Source organism: Argopecten irradians, chromosome 2 (assembly GCF_041381155.1).
Source record: "Argopecten irradians isolate NY chromosome 2, Ai_NY, whole genome shotgun sequence".
In the NCBI taxonomy this organism is placed as follows: Eukaryota; Metazoa; Mollusca; class Bivalvia; order Pectinida; family Pectinidae; genus Argopecten; species Argopecten irradians.
Window position 1 is genome coordinate 33,174,621 of NC_091135.1, and position 18,899 is coordinate 33,193,519.

The 18,899-nt window shown below is 36.4% G+C and overlaps 1 protein-coding gene across 2 annotated transcripts; it reads right to left on the reverse strand.

Moving 5' to 3' along the window:
• Nucleotides 1–45: 45 nt before the first annotated feature.
• Nucleotides 46–13,339, reverse strand: LOC138315217 (transcription and mRNA export factor ENY2). Of its 2 annotated transcripts, none has more exons than XM_069256072.1 (5): nt 13,248–13,339; nt 6,322–6,402; nt 5,875–5,945; nt 5,510–5,584; nt 46–4,755 (listed from the first exon to the last, which is right to left on the reverse strand). In XM_069256072.1, the coding sequence occupies exons 1-5, from the start codon at nt 13,253–13,255 to the stop codon at nt 4,679–4,681; spliced, it is 312 nt and encodes a 103-aa protein (XP_069112173.1). In that variant the 5' UTR covers nt 13,256–13,339; the 3' UTR covers nt 46–4,678. The 2 variants fall into 2 exon arrangements, with proteins under 2 accessions (XP_069112173.1, XP_069112172.1); XM_069256071.1 differs by lacking the exon at nt 13,248–13,339 and adding an exon at nt 13,059–13,096.
• Nucleotides 13,340–18,899: the final 5,560 nt, after the last annotated feature.

Here is an 18,899-nt window from a genome sequence, read left to right on the forward strand (position 1 = left end):
ATTATAACACACTGACACGTTAATGAGATAGAAGTCAATACAATATAAATGTGATCATTTATTTGTCCAAGTTTCAACCATGTAGAGACATGTTCAATTCCCTTTTATTTGGGATATATTCATATTCATTGTACAGTATTTACACTATATTGAAATATACAAATATTATGAACTGATGTATGGAAAAAACAAATGAAAAAAACCCAGAAAAAATGTAATCAATGATTGCGAAACTCACTGCTTAGAAAAATGCTTATACCCTAGGACAAATTTTCAGACATATCAAATGCATTTCAAAACTTCAAAACAAGCTAAGGTGTCAAAACAAAATCCACAATATCATAAAAAGTGAGAGAACAAAATCTGTTATATTTCCATATTAATTATTTTGCCATAAAATTTAAATCCTTATCTAATATAAATTATAACCAGAAGGGTATTGCAACATTTTCAAAAACTTTTTTAAGACCTCATTTTTATGTTAATTTTTGTGGACATGACATGGAAGCAGTACTGCCATTGCATTGGTACAACAGTACTACCTAAGTAAAATACAAAAGGGAAACCTTCTCCACCCCAAAGTAAACAAAACATGCTAAAGCTATAAGGCTATAGTATACATTTTTTGTTACCTGACTCTCTATATAACTGAAAATAAACAGTTGTTTTATGCCTTTTCAGTCAACAGTCGAAACTCTTTCCCCTCGGTGTTGGGACCAACCCTATAAACTGTTTAAACAGTTCATCAGTTTGGTCACAACACCTCGGGAAAAGAGTTTTGACTGTTGACTGAAAAGGCATGAAACAACTGTATCATATGTATCATATGTATCTCCATTTGATCTCATAGATCACAGGCTTTTGACTCTACTGGTATTTTTCTCACTATGTATGTGTAATACTGACACAGAAAGAGTCCAAAGCCTGTGAATAGATCAGAATGGCACAGAAGAGGTAGGAGGGGAGTTAACTCTTGATTTCATTCTGTGCAAAAAGAAACGAATATGAATTAATATGCTACATACAATGTATACATGTTTATATCATTCTATTGACACTAGAAAGTAAGGATTTTTGTTCTATACAATACCGCCAATATTACAAACGAAAACTAACATACTAGTTTCTAAGGGCAAACATATCATTTAATAAAGATTTAATACTGCTCAAATGAGCAGATTTATAGACATGTAGCCTACTGACAAGAGTCAAATTTAAGACCAACAAAATTCTAATGACATTATTTCTATTTAAAGTTTTATTTCCACTTTTGGCATCGGTTATGGAGAGTTAAGTTGTCATTAACCTACATAGCAATGTCAGTCCAACAATTAAACCTCTGATATATACCAGATATATCATTGTTTTGATATGTACATGCATCTCAAAGAAAATTATCATGAACTGGAGAAAGGAATATGTTTTTGTAATGCACCTCAAAATAAATGTGAGCTTCGGTTTTTGTTACTGCTAGAAGATTTATAATAATTGCATTGCACCACAGATATTCAATATGTTCGATAAAATACTTTATAAGCATTGTTAAGTAATAAATGACAACTTGGCCCACCATTAATGATAGCATATTTTATCATCACTCAAAAAATCAACAACAAAAAAACAAAACAAAAAATAGAAAAGAAAGAAAGAAAATAACTCCTACAATGTGTTTTAAGTTTAACTTAATTTGTCAATCTATAAAGCTACAGTAAAGATTTTTTTATCAAAATTAAATTTTTTTAGTGAAAATTAACAAATGAGGTTACTGGAATATGCTTACAAAAATAACAGCTTGCATTATCCTATATTAAACTCATGATCAGTGAAAATACATCTCCATAATTACATGTACGGTAACAAAATGTGTTCAAACTTCTCCATGGTTACGATGAGAGCAAGACTACTGAAACATTTTCAACAATTCTCTCTGAGTTTGAACATTCTTAAGTTGTCAAACTATTTTGATTAGACTACTACAAGCATGAAAGTAAGATATGATTGTATCAGAAGTTTCCTCAAAATATTATTTTTGTTTTACTGTGTTTGTATATTGGTTTGATTTAACTTGGTCATTCCATATCTGCAGTGAAATATATCAGTATTTTGGTTGTATATACAAAATTGATATATACATTGTATTACCTATATGCAATTGGATTTTGGATATTTTTCTTGTTAAACAGTAAATGTGTCTTTGAATCTTAAAACTTTTTATGGAATACACAAAAAGATAAGATAAAGATGATATATTATACATATTTGGTAACATGTTCTTAATAATATTTTCTAAATAAAAATACACAGTGTTTTTGATTGTTTGTTTAACCTACAATTAATATACATGCCCCTGACCTACTACTGGTAAACTATCGGCAGACACCATTTCCATCTTATAAGTTTTAAGAGCTACAATATTGCAGCGACTATATACATAATTACTTAGTTTACTAAGTCATGCATGGATTGTGAACAAATTACAGGCAATCATATCTGACATTTAAAATATACAATTTTATCCCATAGCACACCTAATTAATGAAATTAATTGGGTGATTCTAATAGGATACTTTATAATAACAAGGTGTAGTTAGAGACAGTGTTGGTATGTCTTATCTACTTTGAATACCTAATAGTTCTTTTTAAATCTCAAAAACGTATCCTAGATAGTGTTATGTTAAGAGACAATTAGATATTATTTCCTATAAGATTTGTTCTTTCATTGTGTGTGTACATATCAGCTATGTTGTGTTAGCAGTATTGAAACTACTAGCTAGGCTACAATATATATTTCACATCATTTAGAAATGTAAAATATGTTTTACAAAATTTCAAAATAATGAAATTCTTTTACTACCTTAAATGTAAATCGTAAACTCCATAATTTAGTTCTATAAGGAGTTATATTAGTAGGGATTTCATTGATACTGAAACATCTATTCATAAAAAAATTTGAACGTAACTATCTATCATGATCATGATGAAATATAACAAAATACACAAATTTCAATTAGTAAGTTAACCAGATCTGTCTTGTTAATTAATTGGTGCACCAAGAAATATTTGCAACAGAAAAAAAAAGGTTATACCATCGGAAATACTGGGCATTGATGACGGACCGAGTCCAGTGTCACTACCCAGCACCTCAAAGTCTCTTTCCCATGTTTTGAAACAGAGGAGGAGGATAAACCAGTGTTTGAACCTGGCTCTACTAAATGAGCTATGGTTTGATACTGATTCAGGATACAACGTTACGATCACTTCACCAGACTCTAAGCCAGTATTGCATTATAAAATTGGATGTTTGTAACTACTCAAACTAAAGTAACGCTCAACCATTTGTCGGTTTGTTTTGGTTTCACATTCAACTAACAGCCAGGATCATTCGAGGATATGTGCCAGGTTTGGAAGATGGAGGAAAGCCAGAGATACTGGAGAAAAGCCACCGACCAGCAGTCAGTACCTGGAAACTACCAATGGAAATGACATAATGCAGATTATTAAGTTAATGCTGGTGATCAACTTGATTACCAGCTTCTTGTTTATAGGATCAATGGCACTAAATTCTTATAGGAACACAATTAAAGGTAGGTGCACCTAATTAGCATTACTTCTGACAGATCCAAGCCTCTTTGATAGGTTAGTGTGAGTATTCTGTTATAACAATGGAAGGAATATACTATCAACAGGATTCTGTTGCAGAGCAACTAAAATTACATGGAATGTTCCTGCATAATCATTTCATGTCAAACAAACTCTTTTTGAACAAAACATCAAAATGAAAATGAATCTTTCTATTATTTCCACATGCCAGAAAAAAGTGTCAATAGGATCAACTCTGCAAAGAATCACTGCATGTGATATCAAAAATATGTAGATTTCTTTGTCAATTGCACAGAATAGATTCCTTTACCTATTATAGGAAATAGATTTCTTTTTCTCCCATTCATGTCAGAGTAATCGCATGAATGTCTTTTACTGGGGTAGTGAAAAGATCACTGTCTTTTACTGTGGTAGGGAAAAGACTGCTTACACATATGCTATTTATATATATACAATGAGTTGACATCATCAATACATGCAGTGACCATTGTCGAAGACATCATTAATTTTGACTCATTGTGACATCCCTGTGATGAAGGTGCTTTAATAACAACTGAAAGTTTTCATTACAGTATGGGTGAAAAAGAATTAAACATAGATCTTTCTTGCGGACAGGAATATCTCAATCCTTGTGAAAGATTTTGGCCATCAATTTTCGGCACACCTTGCATTGACCGACCAAAATCTTTCACTGGAGTCCACTTGACAGATCCTTTCATATACGATTCTGTTAGTCTATCACATGAAATAAACTTATTTGTCCATTATTGGAATCAGACAGCAGTATCTTACAAAATGTGTAAACTTTTGTGATATTGATCATTTAATCAAAAGGTTTTCATTAAATGTGGATGTTCAAAAGTCCTAAAAAACATCTAAAAAATAAAACAAAAACTTATAAATATGTTACTCTATCGTGTACAAGACATTACATATATTGGATGTAATCAATGGTAAATAACAGACATGTTGAGACTTATTCAGTCCCATTTTCTTTTTCTCATTTCCACATCAAAAACTTGCTGACTGGCCTGTTTCTCATAGTAATGAAAAATTCAAATGTTGATTTCTGCCAATATCAGATGTTCGATTGATCTGCTAGGAATGTTCGTATCCTCTGTAGTAGTTCTTTTTTGACATCATCTGGTACTAATGCTGTTGAATAGAGAAACAAATAAATCTCAGAAAATAACTTCACAATTTTCTACAGAATACCTGGTACTTAATGAAATCCTAGTCTATATTTGTTGTAAGTCCTAATTTTATGCAGCCTTGAAGAGTGCAGATACATTGTCTGTATACTGGAAAACTAAAATAGGCATGGCAATTGATATTATCAGATGCCTACCTGTTAAAGTGTAGTCCTTTGCTTTAGAGAGTTACTTCCCTTGCTTATTTTTTTTCCAAATTATAGTCCAATAAAAGAAACTATCTTTAACTATTCAAAAGCCTGGATATATCAATAATTGTATAATATTGACTTGAATTTGTCATCAATTGATTGAATTAACATTTTGCTATCAATCAATCTATCAAGAGCATAATGTACATGTATAGTGTTACCCCTACATTAATTACAATTATTGTATTCTATACAATAAAAACATGTATCCTAAACAATAAACCAATGTATTTTAATGTGCAATACAAATTTATGTTTCAGGTCTGATAGAAATCAAAATAATAAATTGTTGCGAAAATGTTTTGAATGCAGGCTGCTAAAGCAGACCCAAAAAGGGCCTGATAGCTAAAATACATGCACAAAATGTATATTGCTGTGAGAAAGTGGAAATGTCTGGAAATATTGAATGATGTCACCATGAAAATAAGTTGGTTTATATGCACAGTATCTAGGCTCTGTATGTACGCGAATGCTTTATGTTTTGTCTTTACTGTTGCCATCTCATACCTCTGCCTTTAGGCGTAATTTCCTGTACTAGATCGTCCACAGTGATGTGCTCCAAACCTTTTTCTTTTACAACCTCTGTAACAAAATAAATCGATTGAAATCATTTAGTACATGGACATATACAATTATAGTACATGACTGTGTGATAAAGAATAATGATCACTCACCTGTTAGCAGTAAGACATATTATAATGTATAAATAAACAAATTGTTTTCTTACCTATGTGGATTTTGGCTGAACATATAGTTTAATGTTTCCTTCTTATAATTGATAAGATATTAAATGAGTGTTATTTAGCATTATTTATGTTGTCAGAAAATTCATGTACAGGTAACCATGCATTTTTTGTAAACCATCACCATACCTTTACAATGTGCCTTCAGTTGGTCTCGCCATCCACACTCAATAAGTCGTGTTCTCAATAGCTCCTTTAATCTGAACATCAACAACATATATAATATGTGATCAGCTATTGCAGATTATTAAACAAAACATTCACATTAACAAAAGGCCATCAGAAGCAATATTTACTGGACAATATGGAAACTTAGATTTTTCCAGGGCAGTATATATATATACCCCCGGTATATATATATATATATATGGAAAATATATGTTCTATGCAAGTTTCAGAACTCCTTAATAATATCAAATAAAAAGTTTTCAGAAATCAACATAACTGTTTTATGTTGGTATATAATATAAGTAAATCATAAAAATAAGATGTGATTACTAAACGTTCATAAGCTAAGCCTCATGATAATTGATATCAACTTAATTAACATAAGACAATGAGTTGACCTGTTGTTACCTTTCTCTTTCACCTGTCTCTACCAGTTTTTGGTTGATAGTTGCTCGCATCTGTGCATCTTTTATCTTTCGGTCTTGTGGGCTGTAAAAGTAACATCAGACTTAGGATACCTGCTGCTGCCTTTCATTTATTTTCAATAATTTGAAAGTTCTGATGCGTTTTGACAAAGGAGTGAGCTAGGTATTAAACACGAGGCCCATGGACATTAACCATCACCTGACAACCTTAACGTCCAAATATCTGTATCAGTATGATTTTTTCGTGATTTAGAAGAATTTTGAACAAATATCCTGTTGTAAATCATGCAGTAATAGGACTAAATCAAAGTCAAGATGGGTAGTAATGATTTGGAGAAAATACATAGCTAAGTGGGTCACACTTTTCAAACAAACCTAAGTTAGCAGGCATTGACATGTAGTTGCAAAAAACACCATCATGTGACTACCGTAAGTATGTGACTCATAGCAATGTGACGTTTTTCCGAACTTTCCCGAGAATGGGTCATGAACTTTCCAACTTCTGTTCGACAACAATTTTAACTTCTATGGCGACCAGTTTTAAATGAAGGCATGTCTACATGCAGCGACTTTCAACAACTGCTGCACCAAACCATTATAAATATTCTTGATATTGCTTAATTTTACTACATCTACTAATACCAGTAAGAATATCGAGATCCAAATCTAACTTGACTCTTTGCAGCTAGTTACACGTATATTGTGACTTTAAGCTTGCAATTGCATGCAACAATTAAATTGGAAAAGAACTACGTATACATACAAAAACAAGAGATCCCAGAGGGATCTTGGCGCCCACCAAAGAATGATCTATGTCTGACAACAGAAAGAGGGATCTTTTCCCTGCTTTTCAAACTTTTACTACATACTATATATGAACCTTGAGAAAGATCTTTTCAGTACTTTCTGAGATATGTAGCAGTAACAAACTTCAATTATCAAAATTCAAGATGGCTACCTGTCGATCATCTTGCTGACCGATCTGTCCCAAAATGCAATATGCATAACTAGGGTCGTAGGGGAACCTACATATAAAATTTGAGAAAGATTCCTTCAGTACTTTCTGTGAAATAGTGTTAACAAACTTTAACTATCAAAATCCAAGATGGCCGCCAGTCGGCTATCTTGTTGACCGATCACTCCCAAAATGCAATATGCACAACTAGGGTTCAAGGGGAACATGCATATGAAATTTGAGAGAGATCCCTTCAGTACTTTCTGAGAAATAGCGGTAACAAACTTTAACTATCAAAATCCAAGATGGCCGTCAGTCGGTCGGCCATCTTGTTGACTGATTGGTCCCAAAATGCAATATGCACAACTAGGGCCCTAGGGGAACCTATATATGAAATTTGAGAAAGATCCCTTCAGTACTTTCTGGGAAATAGCGGTAACAAACTTTAACTATCAAAATCCAAGATGGCCGCCGGTCGGCCATCATTGTTGACCGATTGGTCCCAAAATGCAATATGCACAACTAGGGCCCTAGGAGAACCAACATATGAAATTTGAGAAAGATCCCTTCAAAACTTTCTGAGAAATAGCGGTAACAAACTTTAACTATCAAAATCCAAGATGGCCGCCAGTTGACCATTTTGTTGACCGATCTGTCCCAAAATGCAATATGCACAACTAGGGCCCTAGGAGAACCAACATATGAAATTTGAGAAAGATCCCTTCATAACTTTCTGAGAAATAGCGGTAACAAACTTTAACTATCAAAATCCAAGATGGCCGCCAGTCGGCCATCTTGTTGACCGATTGGTCCCAAAATGCAATATGCACAACTAGGGCCCTAGGAGAACCAACATATGAAATTTGAGAAAGATCCCTTCAAAACTTTCTGAGAAATAGCGGTAACAAACTTTAACTATCAAAATCCAAGATGGCCGCCAGTCGGCCATCTTGTTGACCGATTGGTCCCAAAATGCAATATGCACAACTAGGGCCCTAGGGGAACCTACATGTGAAATTTGAGACAGATCCCTTCAGTACTTTCTGAGAAATAGCGGTAACAAACTTTAACTATCAAAATCCAAGATGGCCGCCAGTCGGCCATCTTGTTGACCGATTGGTCCCAAAATGCAATATGCACAACTAGGGCCCTAGGGGAACCTACATGTGAAATTTGAGAAAGATCCCTTCAAAACTTTCTGAGAAATAGCGGTAACAAACTTTAACTATCAAAATCCAAGATGGCCGCCAGTCGGCCATCTTGTTGACCGATTGGTCCCAAAATGCAATATGCACAACTAGGGCCCTAGGGGAACCTACATGTGAAATTTGAGAAAGCTCCCTTCTGTACTTTCTGAGAAATAGCGGTAACAAGAATTGTTAACGGACGGACGGACGGACGGACGGACGGACGGACGGAGGACGGACGGACGGACGGAAGGACGGACGGACGACGGACCACGGACGAAAGGCGATTTGAATAGCCCACCATCTGATGATGGTGGGCTAAAAATATGATTTTCAAAATGCCATGAAATGGTGACTTTGGCATCCATTTCAAATTTTGGACCGACATCTGGGCAATGTTTTTTGTGTATCTAAAAATGGCAACACTTCTTGGACTGGCTATCCTTTACATTCAAACAAATCAGAACAGATCTGAAGAAGAAGTTTAACAAAATGTGGTTTTCATTTTAGCATCTGTGCTAGCCATTTGAATTTTGGAATGAACCAAAACTATACCAACACTTGGTAAGAAGCATGTCTAAGAAGCAGAATAATTTCAGGTAAATTTTGAACTAAATCGCACTGGTAGAACTGGAGTATTACATGTAATTATATAATAGTTCAAAATGTGCTTTCAAAATGGCAGCCATCTTAGATTTTGAATTGACACAAAAATAACATTTGGTCACTGGGACCTTTAACTAATTATTGTCAAGATCATTTCAGGCAAATTTCAGCAATAAATTGCACTCGTACAACTTTGAGAAGTTTGGAAGTACTGTGTTTTCAAGACGACGGCCTTGACTAGTACTGTCATCTCGGGTTTTGGATGATAATCATTTTGAATATGAAAATTCAGTGGATGCATGCATGTGCTTGGAACCAAGGACCTCTGAACACTAGCCAAATTGTCGACTGCTTAATCATGATCGAGGTATACGTACTGTACAATAAAATATATTTAGCTATATAGGAATACCTGCTCTCCAATGATTGACCCAGTCCATCCCACTACATTTTTACTCAGTACTGTCAACCCATCTGATTTTTGCAGGTTGACCTGTGCTTTTGAATTTAACAAATTACAATACACAACACTGATGATAACTCATGATCAAATCACCTATGTCATAGCTATAGGGTCTATATAAAAACTCTGAGTTTCAGTACCAGAACCAAAGTGCCAAATCTCTCTCAATCAGCGTTATCATAATTACAACATGTACATTAAATTAAGAGCTTTATTTATAATCAAGATCAATTATCAGCCCTCTTTGTAGTTCAAGAAGCTTCTGTATATTTTGTGTACAAAAGCAATTTACTGTGAAAATATAAACATGGGCAATAGTAGAGCTAAACCATGATGAGAGACTTTTGAAACAGTACGTTTGGCACATGTGACACAGTCAGCAAATAAAGTCCAATAAAGATATCTGTGTATGATGAGCTACTTAACACAAGCAAATCTCCATAGATGGGACCACGAAACATGAAACTGCCCTCTGTGCAGACAGAGAGAAACTCTCCAACATATATATACATATGACATTAGCACAGGGGAAATATACGTGGCGCCACAACCAAGTCCTAAGGGACCAGGCTGATGTGTAAGAGATAGAGCGGAAGAGTACCAGGTCCAGTCAACCAAGGCCAAATCATACACAGAAAAGGTTTGAGAGGGAAGGGGAAACAAACAAGATCTGAAAAACCAACTGGAATCATCAAGCCAGGCAGGGGACTTGGGGCTGGCTGTAGGTTTCAACCAGAAATTAACTTTTCTAGATATTGTCCCCACCAACCTCAGACTGGAGAATCGGTTCTTTGGTCATCAGGAACGAAGAAAATCGTCATCATTGAGCTAACAGTCCCATGGGAGGAAAAGAGTAGTGTAGCACTGTTGATGGAATGTAAGGCGTGCATGGGGCTGGACATGGAGCTACCCAATGTTGAGGTTGGAGGCAGAGACCTAGTTTCTGTGCACAGACTGTGTTGAGAAAGCAATATATCTGTATTTAAGGGTTGTCCGACAGGACCATAAGGGCAGCAGTACTGAAGAAGGACACCTGTAGCTGGACACCCACCACCATCACGCAGTGACAGATCCACTATGGACCCCCAATCTTGAGAGTGTACCGAGTAAGGGGTTGAAACACATGATGGGAGATGAAAAAGCTGACCAATGACCTCTCGTGTTATAGGACTAGAGTCTAATCTGAGTTTTCGAATTCTTTGGCAATGTCGTCTTCTTCAATTAGGGTAAGTATCTGTTCATTGATTGTCTGGATATTTGCCTTCTTTTCTCGTATCGATGCCAAGGCTGTGTGGATTCCGGTGAGGTCGTCATTTGATCTAAAATCCTCTATTTTTCCTAACAGGCGTGTTATGGCCCGCTTGCTGCCAGTTCTGATGTTTTTTAGCTTCGGTAGCTCCATTTGTCTCGTTTGTCCGGCACCAACGTTGTGTTGAGAGATGACGACACCTTCTTCTTCCTTGACATCTTTATTTTAACTGACTTACGAGATGACGTCACGTCAGATCATTGACTATGACGTCATAATCACAATGACAATTCACGACATCTTTTTTATTTTACTTTTGTCAGCAATGGGAAAAACTGTTATATCTGGTTATACTTAGAGTGTAGGAAGTTCTGTAATCCAATATCAGATGCACAACATTGAGAAACTTCTCGTTAAAGACAACGTAATGATTCAAAAGTGTCTCGTTGTGTTAATAGCCTACCGACTGTAAGCCTGTAACATTGTTGGAGTATTACAAGAGCGATCGAAGCTCTACTAACCATAACACATGTGTGAGCATATAGATTCCAATACATTCCAGTACCCTTTGGACTTTGAAATTGTGCCCCGCGGGAAAAGTCTCGCGCCTCCATGAAGGCAGCCATGTTTTAATTCTCGTTATCAGCACGACGAGATTTGAAATTTCTGTACTAGACTAAATGTGTTATCAGTATACGCTTTAAAATTACTGTAAGTAGTTTTAATTTACACATGTACAAGAACAACACAATAAATGTAGTTGTCCAATATGTACTGTGTATGTTCTCAAGCGCACGGCACCGTCAGCAGTGACGTCACAAAACCTGTCGCCAAAGATGACGGCACAGATTCGCGCGTATTTTTGATAGCATGGCATGTTGCCAAGTTTTCTCTGCATCTGATAAAAACAAGATTGAAGTACGTGTATATTGAACTATTCCATTTGGATTGTTTTGAATTCTTTCTAACTATCGATAGTATTTGCATGTCAGTGAAATATTCTATTGTTAGTCTCATAGAAAAATATAGACAATATAAAGTTATGATGTTATAATCTTTTACATGTAGGTGCGCTCTTCTGAGGCTTTGCCTTAAATTCATATTACAGTACGGTTAAACTGTTACAGTACCAGTAGGCCTATTGTAACGTTAACGTTAAAACATGGCTATGATGTCATCTTTTGTTGTCCCCAGTACTTTATTTCGACTATTGTTCAAGTACTTGTTCTGTCTGTAGATTAGTACACCTTTCACTGTACATTAGTTTACCTGTAGACGTAGATTAGTTTCAACTAATCTACAGTTTCAGGTAAACTAATGTACAATGAAAGGTAATGAGTGACACTACATGCAGCATTGTAAAATTGGACAGATAAATAACAAGTAGATGTAATCATATTCAACATAAATGTAACAGAAACTTAAATATACATATTATTACATGTTTTCTGTTTTATATATTGATTCGTGGACATCGGCATAAATCTAATCACATCACCCAAAACGCATAAAATTGCTCCTTGTGTCGAAAATCAAGACTTTTTAGTATTTCGACAGCACAGGCATTCCTACAATGATGTTTTAATTTTAGATAGAAATATGTAACACTTAAATCCACGTTTTCCAAATTGAATAATTTCAGTATAATTCCTTATCCAAGAATCACAAAGCCTAATGAACAAATTTGAAATTTTAAGCTTTCTTTTCTTCACTTTGCCGTTTTCACTGAATTCCAATGTAGTTTCCTTTAGAATCCACTAATGGTCTGCCTCTGACATAAAGAGCAGTTGAATTAACATATCACAAAATAAACTCTCTTATTGGAAATTTGATAAACATTTTAGATAGTTTGACTTCGTAAAGATCTGATCTGCACTGTCTGCCATGTTGCCTCTTGTACTGCTTCACTCAGAATGAAAAGAACTCAAACTCAAAAAAAAATTCTCTGGTAATTACATTGATATGGAATTTCATGAAAAATTCATGCTATGCATGCACGACCAGAGTAGACATACGCAGTACATCAGTTACTGTGCTGACATGTTCAGTGTCAAAGGTGGTTGAAGGCCTTACCTGTAGCTGTAGATTAGTTACACAATAGCCATAGTTAGCACTGTACATCTGAGTGCCATGTTTTAAGTCAGAGAAACACCTCAAACTGTAGATTAGTCAAGATAATGAACAATGCTCGGCCCTTCAGGCCTCGCATTGTCCATTATCTTGACTAATCTACAGTTTTCGGTGTTTCTCCTATACTTACAGTATGTTGTTGAACAAATTCATCATCAGGAATGGTTTCCTACATTCATGTGTTATCATTCGACGCTTCTTTAAGAATTATCCTTTCTGGATTAAATGTGAACGTACATACAAACATTCTAATGTGATATAATATTGGTCATAATTACTGTAAAGTTATAGCGAAAGCGTGTGCGAAATATTTACTTACTCCGCCATGGTGGTGACCTCTAGATTTAACCCGGATGTGACATGTAAAGATATACTTCCGGTATACGCCAAGGCGCGTCGATTTACCCTGCAGACGTTTGCACACCTGGCCAGTCATACAAACACGTCATGCCCTGTCCACAAATATATTTATCGCATAGATCAGGGGCGGATTTAGGTTTTGAGGTTAGAGGGGGCGTGGGACAAAGCAAATCAGGCGAGGGGTCTGGGGGCCGCCTAGGCCCCCAGAAGCTCTCGAATAAATGGCGCAAAATCCTGCATTCTGAGGATTTCATGAACACATTTTCCAGAAAATAATCGAAGCCATTTAAGGATGTTTATTTATTGTTTTCGTGTCATATTTTTTATTTGAAGTTTTGTTGAATTTTTTTTACTTACAGAATTGCAATATCAAAATCTTAATATTTATATGGACATTTAAAGCGAAGAAGGGCGGGGGTCTGGGGGCCGCCTAGGCCCCCAGAAGCCCTCGAATAAATGGCGCAAAATCCTGCATTCTGAGGATTTCATGAACACATTTTCCAGAAAATAATTGAAGCCATTTAAGGATGTTTATTTATGGTTTTCGTGTCATATTTTTTATTTGAAGTTTTGATTGAATTTTTTTTACTTACAGAATTGCAATATCAAAATCTTAATATTTATATGGACATTTAAAGCGAAGAAGGGCGGGTGTCTGGGGGCCGCCTAGGCCCCCAGAAGCCCTCGGAGCGGGGGTCTGGGGGCCGCCTAGGCCCCCAGAAGCCCTCGAATAAATGTACACTTTTTCCAAAAAATAATTGAAGCCATGTAAAAATGTTCGTTTATTATTTTTGACGTCTAATGTCATATTTTGAATATAAAGTTATAGAATTGCACTGCCTAAAATCTGAATATCTATTCATAGAGGTACGAAGCAAAGAAAAGGATGGGGGTCTGGGGGCCGCCTAGAACGAATATACTTACCCGGCCTACTATGCCTTTAGGCCGGGTACGAATTGGTCCCTATGTATCGTAGTGGAGCACTGCCTCCGAAAATCACTCGGGCACAGTTTTTCATACTTTTTTGAAGGTTTTGAAGTAATAGGGAACAATTGTAGCTCTAAAGAAGACACCATTTTCAGTCTAAAAGTCTTTTTAGCTACAATATTGCAGCTAGGGTCCGCCTATTGAAGGTTTTTATAGGACTAATGAAAGTGTATGTGAACTTTTTTAACGATATAAGCTTTTACTTTTATACATTATCTGTCAGATTAGATAATTTATTTTCCCTAACTTACACAATCTTCATAATTCGTGTATTGGACAATGAAAGAAAAGAAGGTTAGTGGTCTTGTCTATGGCCATAAGGTGCCAGGAGCCATTGCTATCATCCTGTTTTCTAATAGGGAGCCTTTTGTCATGTGCATTAATTTTTTAACATCGTTTGCCTATCTTATAACATTATCGTTAAGATATGTTTTTATTGAAACAAAAAAGGAAGGCATCTGGCCATGGGGTGCACCCAGACCCTAGAAGCTCTCATTTTCTGTCGCATTCCACTTTTTTCTTTACACACATTTTCTTAGGACAAATAAAGGCTTCTAGAAGCATTCGGCGTCAGTAGTGATCTTGTAACTGGCGTTTTGAAAGTATGAGCACACATATTGTGAATTGATAGTCGGATTTAATACAGGGACTTTAATGCTGATTCAAAAATGTGTAATATATCATTTACAACCTGGAAAAACGAAGGGAATGATATATAGTCAAACAGCGAATACTCATGGCCAGCTTACAATTCTTTCCACACCCACCCCCTGCCCCTTTTCTTTTATTTGCTAAGGATATCGAGATATAACCTGTCAATATTGAATATTAATGACAATAAATTATCTAATATATTGGGAATTTATCGTTTTTTTTTTTTTGGAAAAAGTAAATACCTGAAGGGATTTACATTGTACCTTTTAAGTGATGGAGATAAAACCTTAACTTACACGAAAAAAAATTTATAATTATTCCATTGCGCCTGGATACAAGTATGTTCATGCATGTATGTACCACAAAGTCGAATACATTTAGATTTTAAAATGATAACATCAAACGGTAAAGGTAGGAAATGGAGCTTTCTGTCTAATTCTCACTCTTTATCTAATTCCTTAATTTTTTCCCATTTTCCCTCTTTTTTTTTCTTTCTTCCTTCTTTTCCTTCCTTCCCCTCTTTCTTTTCCCCTTCTTTTTCCTTTTTCTTTTTTTCTCTCTCCTATTTTAGGGGGGGCGTACGCCGGGTCCGCCCCCCCTTGGATCCGCGCCTGTAGATTGCTGATATTTATTGTATATATGATATGTAGTCTAGATATGTTTGTGTTCTTTAAGTCTAACACTAAATAATTTAGTTGGATATTCATTTATTTTGATTTTAATTATCAGAGACATACATTTTTAGCTCACCTGGCCCGAAGGGCCGGTGAGCTTATGTCATGGCGCGGCGTCCGTCGTCCGTCCGTCGTCCGTCGTCCGTCTGTCCGTCAACATTTCCTTTAAATCGCTACTAGTCATAGAGTTCTGCATGGATTTTAACCAAATTTGGCCAGAAACATCCTTGGGGGGAGGGGAACAGAACTTGTATAAATTTTGGCTCTGACCCCCCGGGGACAAGAGGGGCGGGGCCCAATAGGGGAAATTGAGGTAAATCCTATAAATCGCTACTTGTCCTAGAGTTCTGCATGGATTGAAACCAAATTTGGCCAGAAACATCCTTGGGGGAAGGGGAATAGAACTTGTATAAATTTTGGCTCTGACCCCCCAGGGACAGGAGGGGCGGGGCCCAATAGGGGAAATTGAGGTAAATCCTATAAATCGCTACTTGTCCTAGTGTTCTGCATGGATTGTAACCAAATTTGGCCAGAAACATCCTTGGGGGAGGGGGAACAGAACTTGTATAAATTTTGGCTCTGACCCCCCGGGGACAGGAGGGGCGGGGCCCAATAAGGGAAATTGAGGTAAATCCTATAAATCACTACTTGTCCTAGTGTTCTGCATGGATTGTAACCAAATTTGGCCAGAAACATCCTAGGGGGAAGGGGAACAGAACTTGTATAAATTTTGGCTCTGACCCCCCAGGGACAGGAGGGGTGGGGCCCAATAGTGGAAATTTAGGTAAATCCTATAAATCGCTACTTGTTCTAGAGTTCTGCATGGATTGTAACCAAATTTAGCCAGAAACATTCTTAGGGGAATAGGAACAGAACTTATATAAATTTTGGCTCTGACCCCCCGGGGGCAGGAGGGGCGGGCCCAATAGGGGAAATAGAGGTAAATCCTATAAATCGCTACTTGTCCTAGAGTTCTGCATGGATTGAAACCAAATTTGGCCAGAAACATCCTTGGGGGAAGGGGAATAAGAACTTGTATAAATTTTGGATCTGACCCCCTGGGGGCAGGAGGGGCGGGGCCCAATAGGGAAATTTAGGTAAATCCTATAAATCGCTACTAGTCTTAGAGTTCTGCTTGGATTTTAACCAAATTTGGCCCAGAAACATCCTTGGGGTTAACAGAATTCCTATAATTTTTGGCTTTCACCCCCTTGAGCAGAAAGAGTGGGGCCCAATAGGGGAATTAGAGGTAAATATTCAAATTCCTTCAGAAAAGAAACAATGAACCTTACTAGGCATTACAAACCAGGTGAGCGATACAGGCCCTCTGGGCCTCTTGTTTTGTTTTCATACTATATACAACTCTCTGATTGGCAATTTTTTTTTCTTCATATACTATGAAGAAAAAATCCGAGAATGGCGCGAAAATCCGACGTAATCATGACGTCACAATAGAGACGTCGACATTATCCTTATTGATATGCAAAATTGTTTAGCGATAGTAGCGGCTAATTGTCATCGTTGGTCAAGTAGTTTTTCATTCTCCTCACCTACTGAAGAATCCTTTGCAAGATGAAGCGGTCGATGGCATGATGATGAGGATAATGAAGATGGTGTGTATAGTAGGGTACAGGACCTTAATTGTTTATTTTCTTCGGTGTTTCAACTTTTAGAAGCGGTTTGGTTTATTCACCTCGCGACTTCATTTCTGAATTGATTAATTGTCCCACTCAAGTCGTGTTCATAGGCATAATATTGTAACGGAATTAGTTTTGTGTCGAAGTCTCCTTCCTTAGGTAGCGTTGTACGTGGTCGTCTTGACTGTATTCAATTTCGTATTGTTTGTTACACGTTTATAGCCTGGAGGCCCTACCCATAATTCCTAGCGGTGGGTTATGGGTAGGGCCTCCAGGCTATTACACGTTTGTGATCACAGATCACATTCAGTGATCCCTCAAGTCCTTTATAACTAACGCCTTTAACTATAAGAACTACTCAAAGACAGATATTAAATTCACGGTTTATTATTTCCACCCACGAGAAATAGAAAATAAATTAACAATTTAACAAGTACAACAATGGAATAATGAATAATTTACCATGATTACAAATGGTTTGATAAGTTACAATGTACACTATACATGTTTCAATTTCCCTCAATCACTCTCTATTGGACTCATGATCACTGGACTCAACAGGTGCTTAATAATTAATAAATACTACATGAACAGATGGTTTATGAATATAAATAAATATCAACTGGTCTAATTACAGGTTCCATTTAAACTATAAATATTCACAATATTTACATATATAAAGAGCTCTATTGTTAAAGATATTGTAACGTGTTTGAGTTCGTACCAGGTCTTTTTCTTTTCCTGGGTTGGGGTGTTAGCGGTAGCAAATATATACTGTAGAAGAACGGGGAAAATACACATTCCTGTCGAGTGCCCGGCTAAGAATCGAACCCGGGTCTCCGGCGTGGAAATCTACGACTCTACCGACTGAGCCAAAGAAGCATGCTCCGTCAGCTGAGTGACAGTCTCAGAGACCGTATTTAACAGGCTATGTACAAACCACACTGACCCGCTCCTTTTACAATAAAAAGGAACCGCTGGTCTGCCTTGACAAACACATTTCAAATCCCTGTGACATGTGAACTAAGAAAGAAATTTGCACTGTGTACATCACAATGAACAAATGACAATATACAGATAGAAAGAAGTGATCATATAACAATAGCCTACTATACACTGTGTCGGCACCCTGTACATATGCACCCTGTACTGTTGTGTACTTTGTATTTATGCACTATACACTGTGTCAGCACCCTGTACATATGCACCCTGTACAGATGTGTACTTTGTATCTATGCACTACGCACTCGACATTAATCAATATTAATATAAAATTTTAATTCCATAGCATGTAAGCGCTGACGAGAGACATTAACATACGACACGGTTACATTAATGACCATGCAAGTAATTATAAAGGTTTGATATATCAAATAGTACAAGGCGGCTGTTATCTTTTCCCTGTAGGAGACAAAACATACCCGACACATTCCTTCAGTGGATAATTTCTTTCGCAACTGCGGAACGCAAACTCATTCATACTGTCAGCCATATACCTTATAGACATGTTTATTGATTACCAAGATAAAGAAACATAAGATATAAATGTCCTTTGACATTATTGATTTTCACAGCAAGAAAAATCCAATGTCAAATGGAAATCCCAGTCTGTGATTTGTGAATTATGTATGCAAAACAAAAGTAGCAACTACCATAACC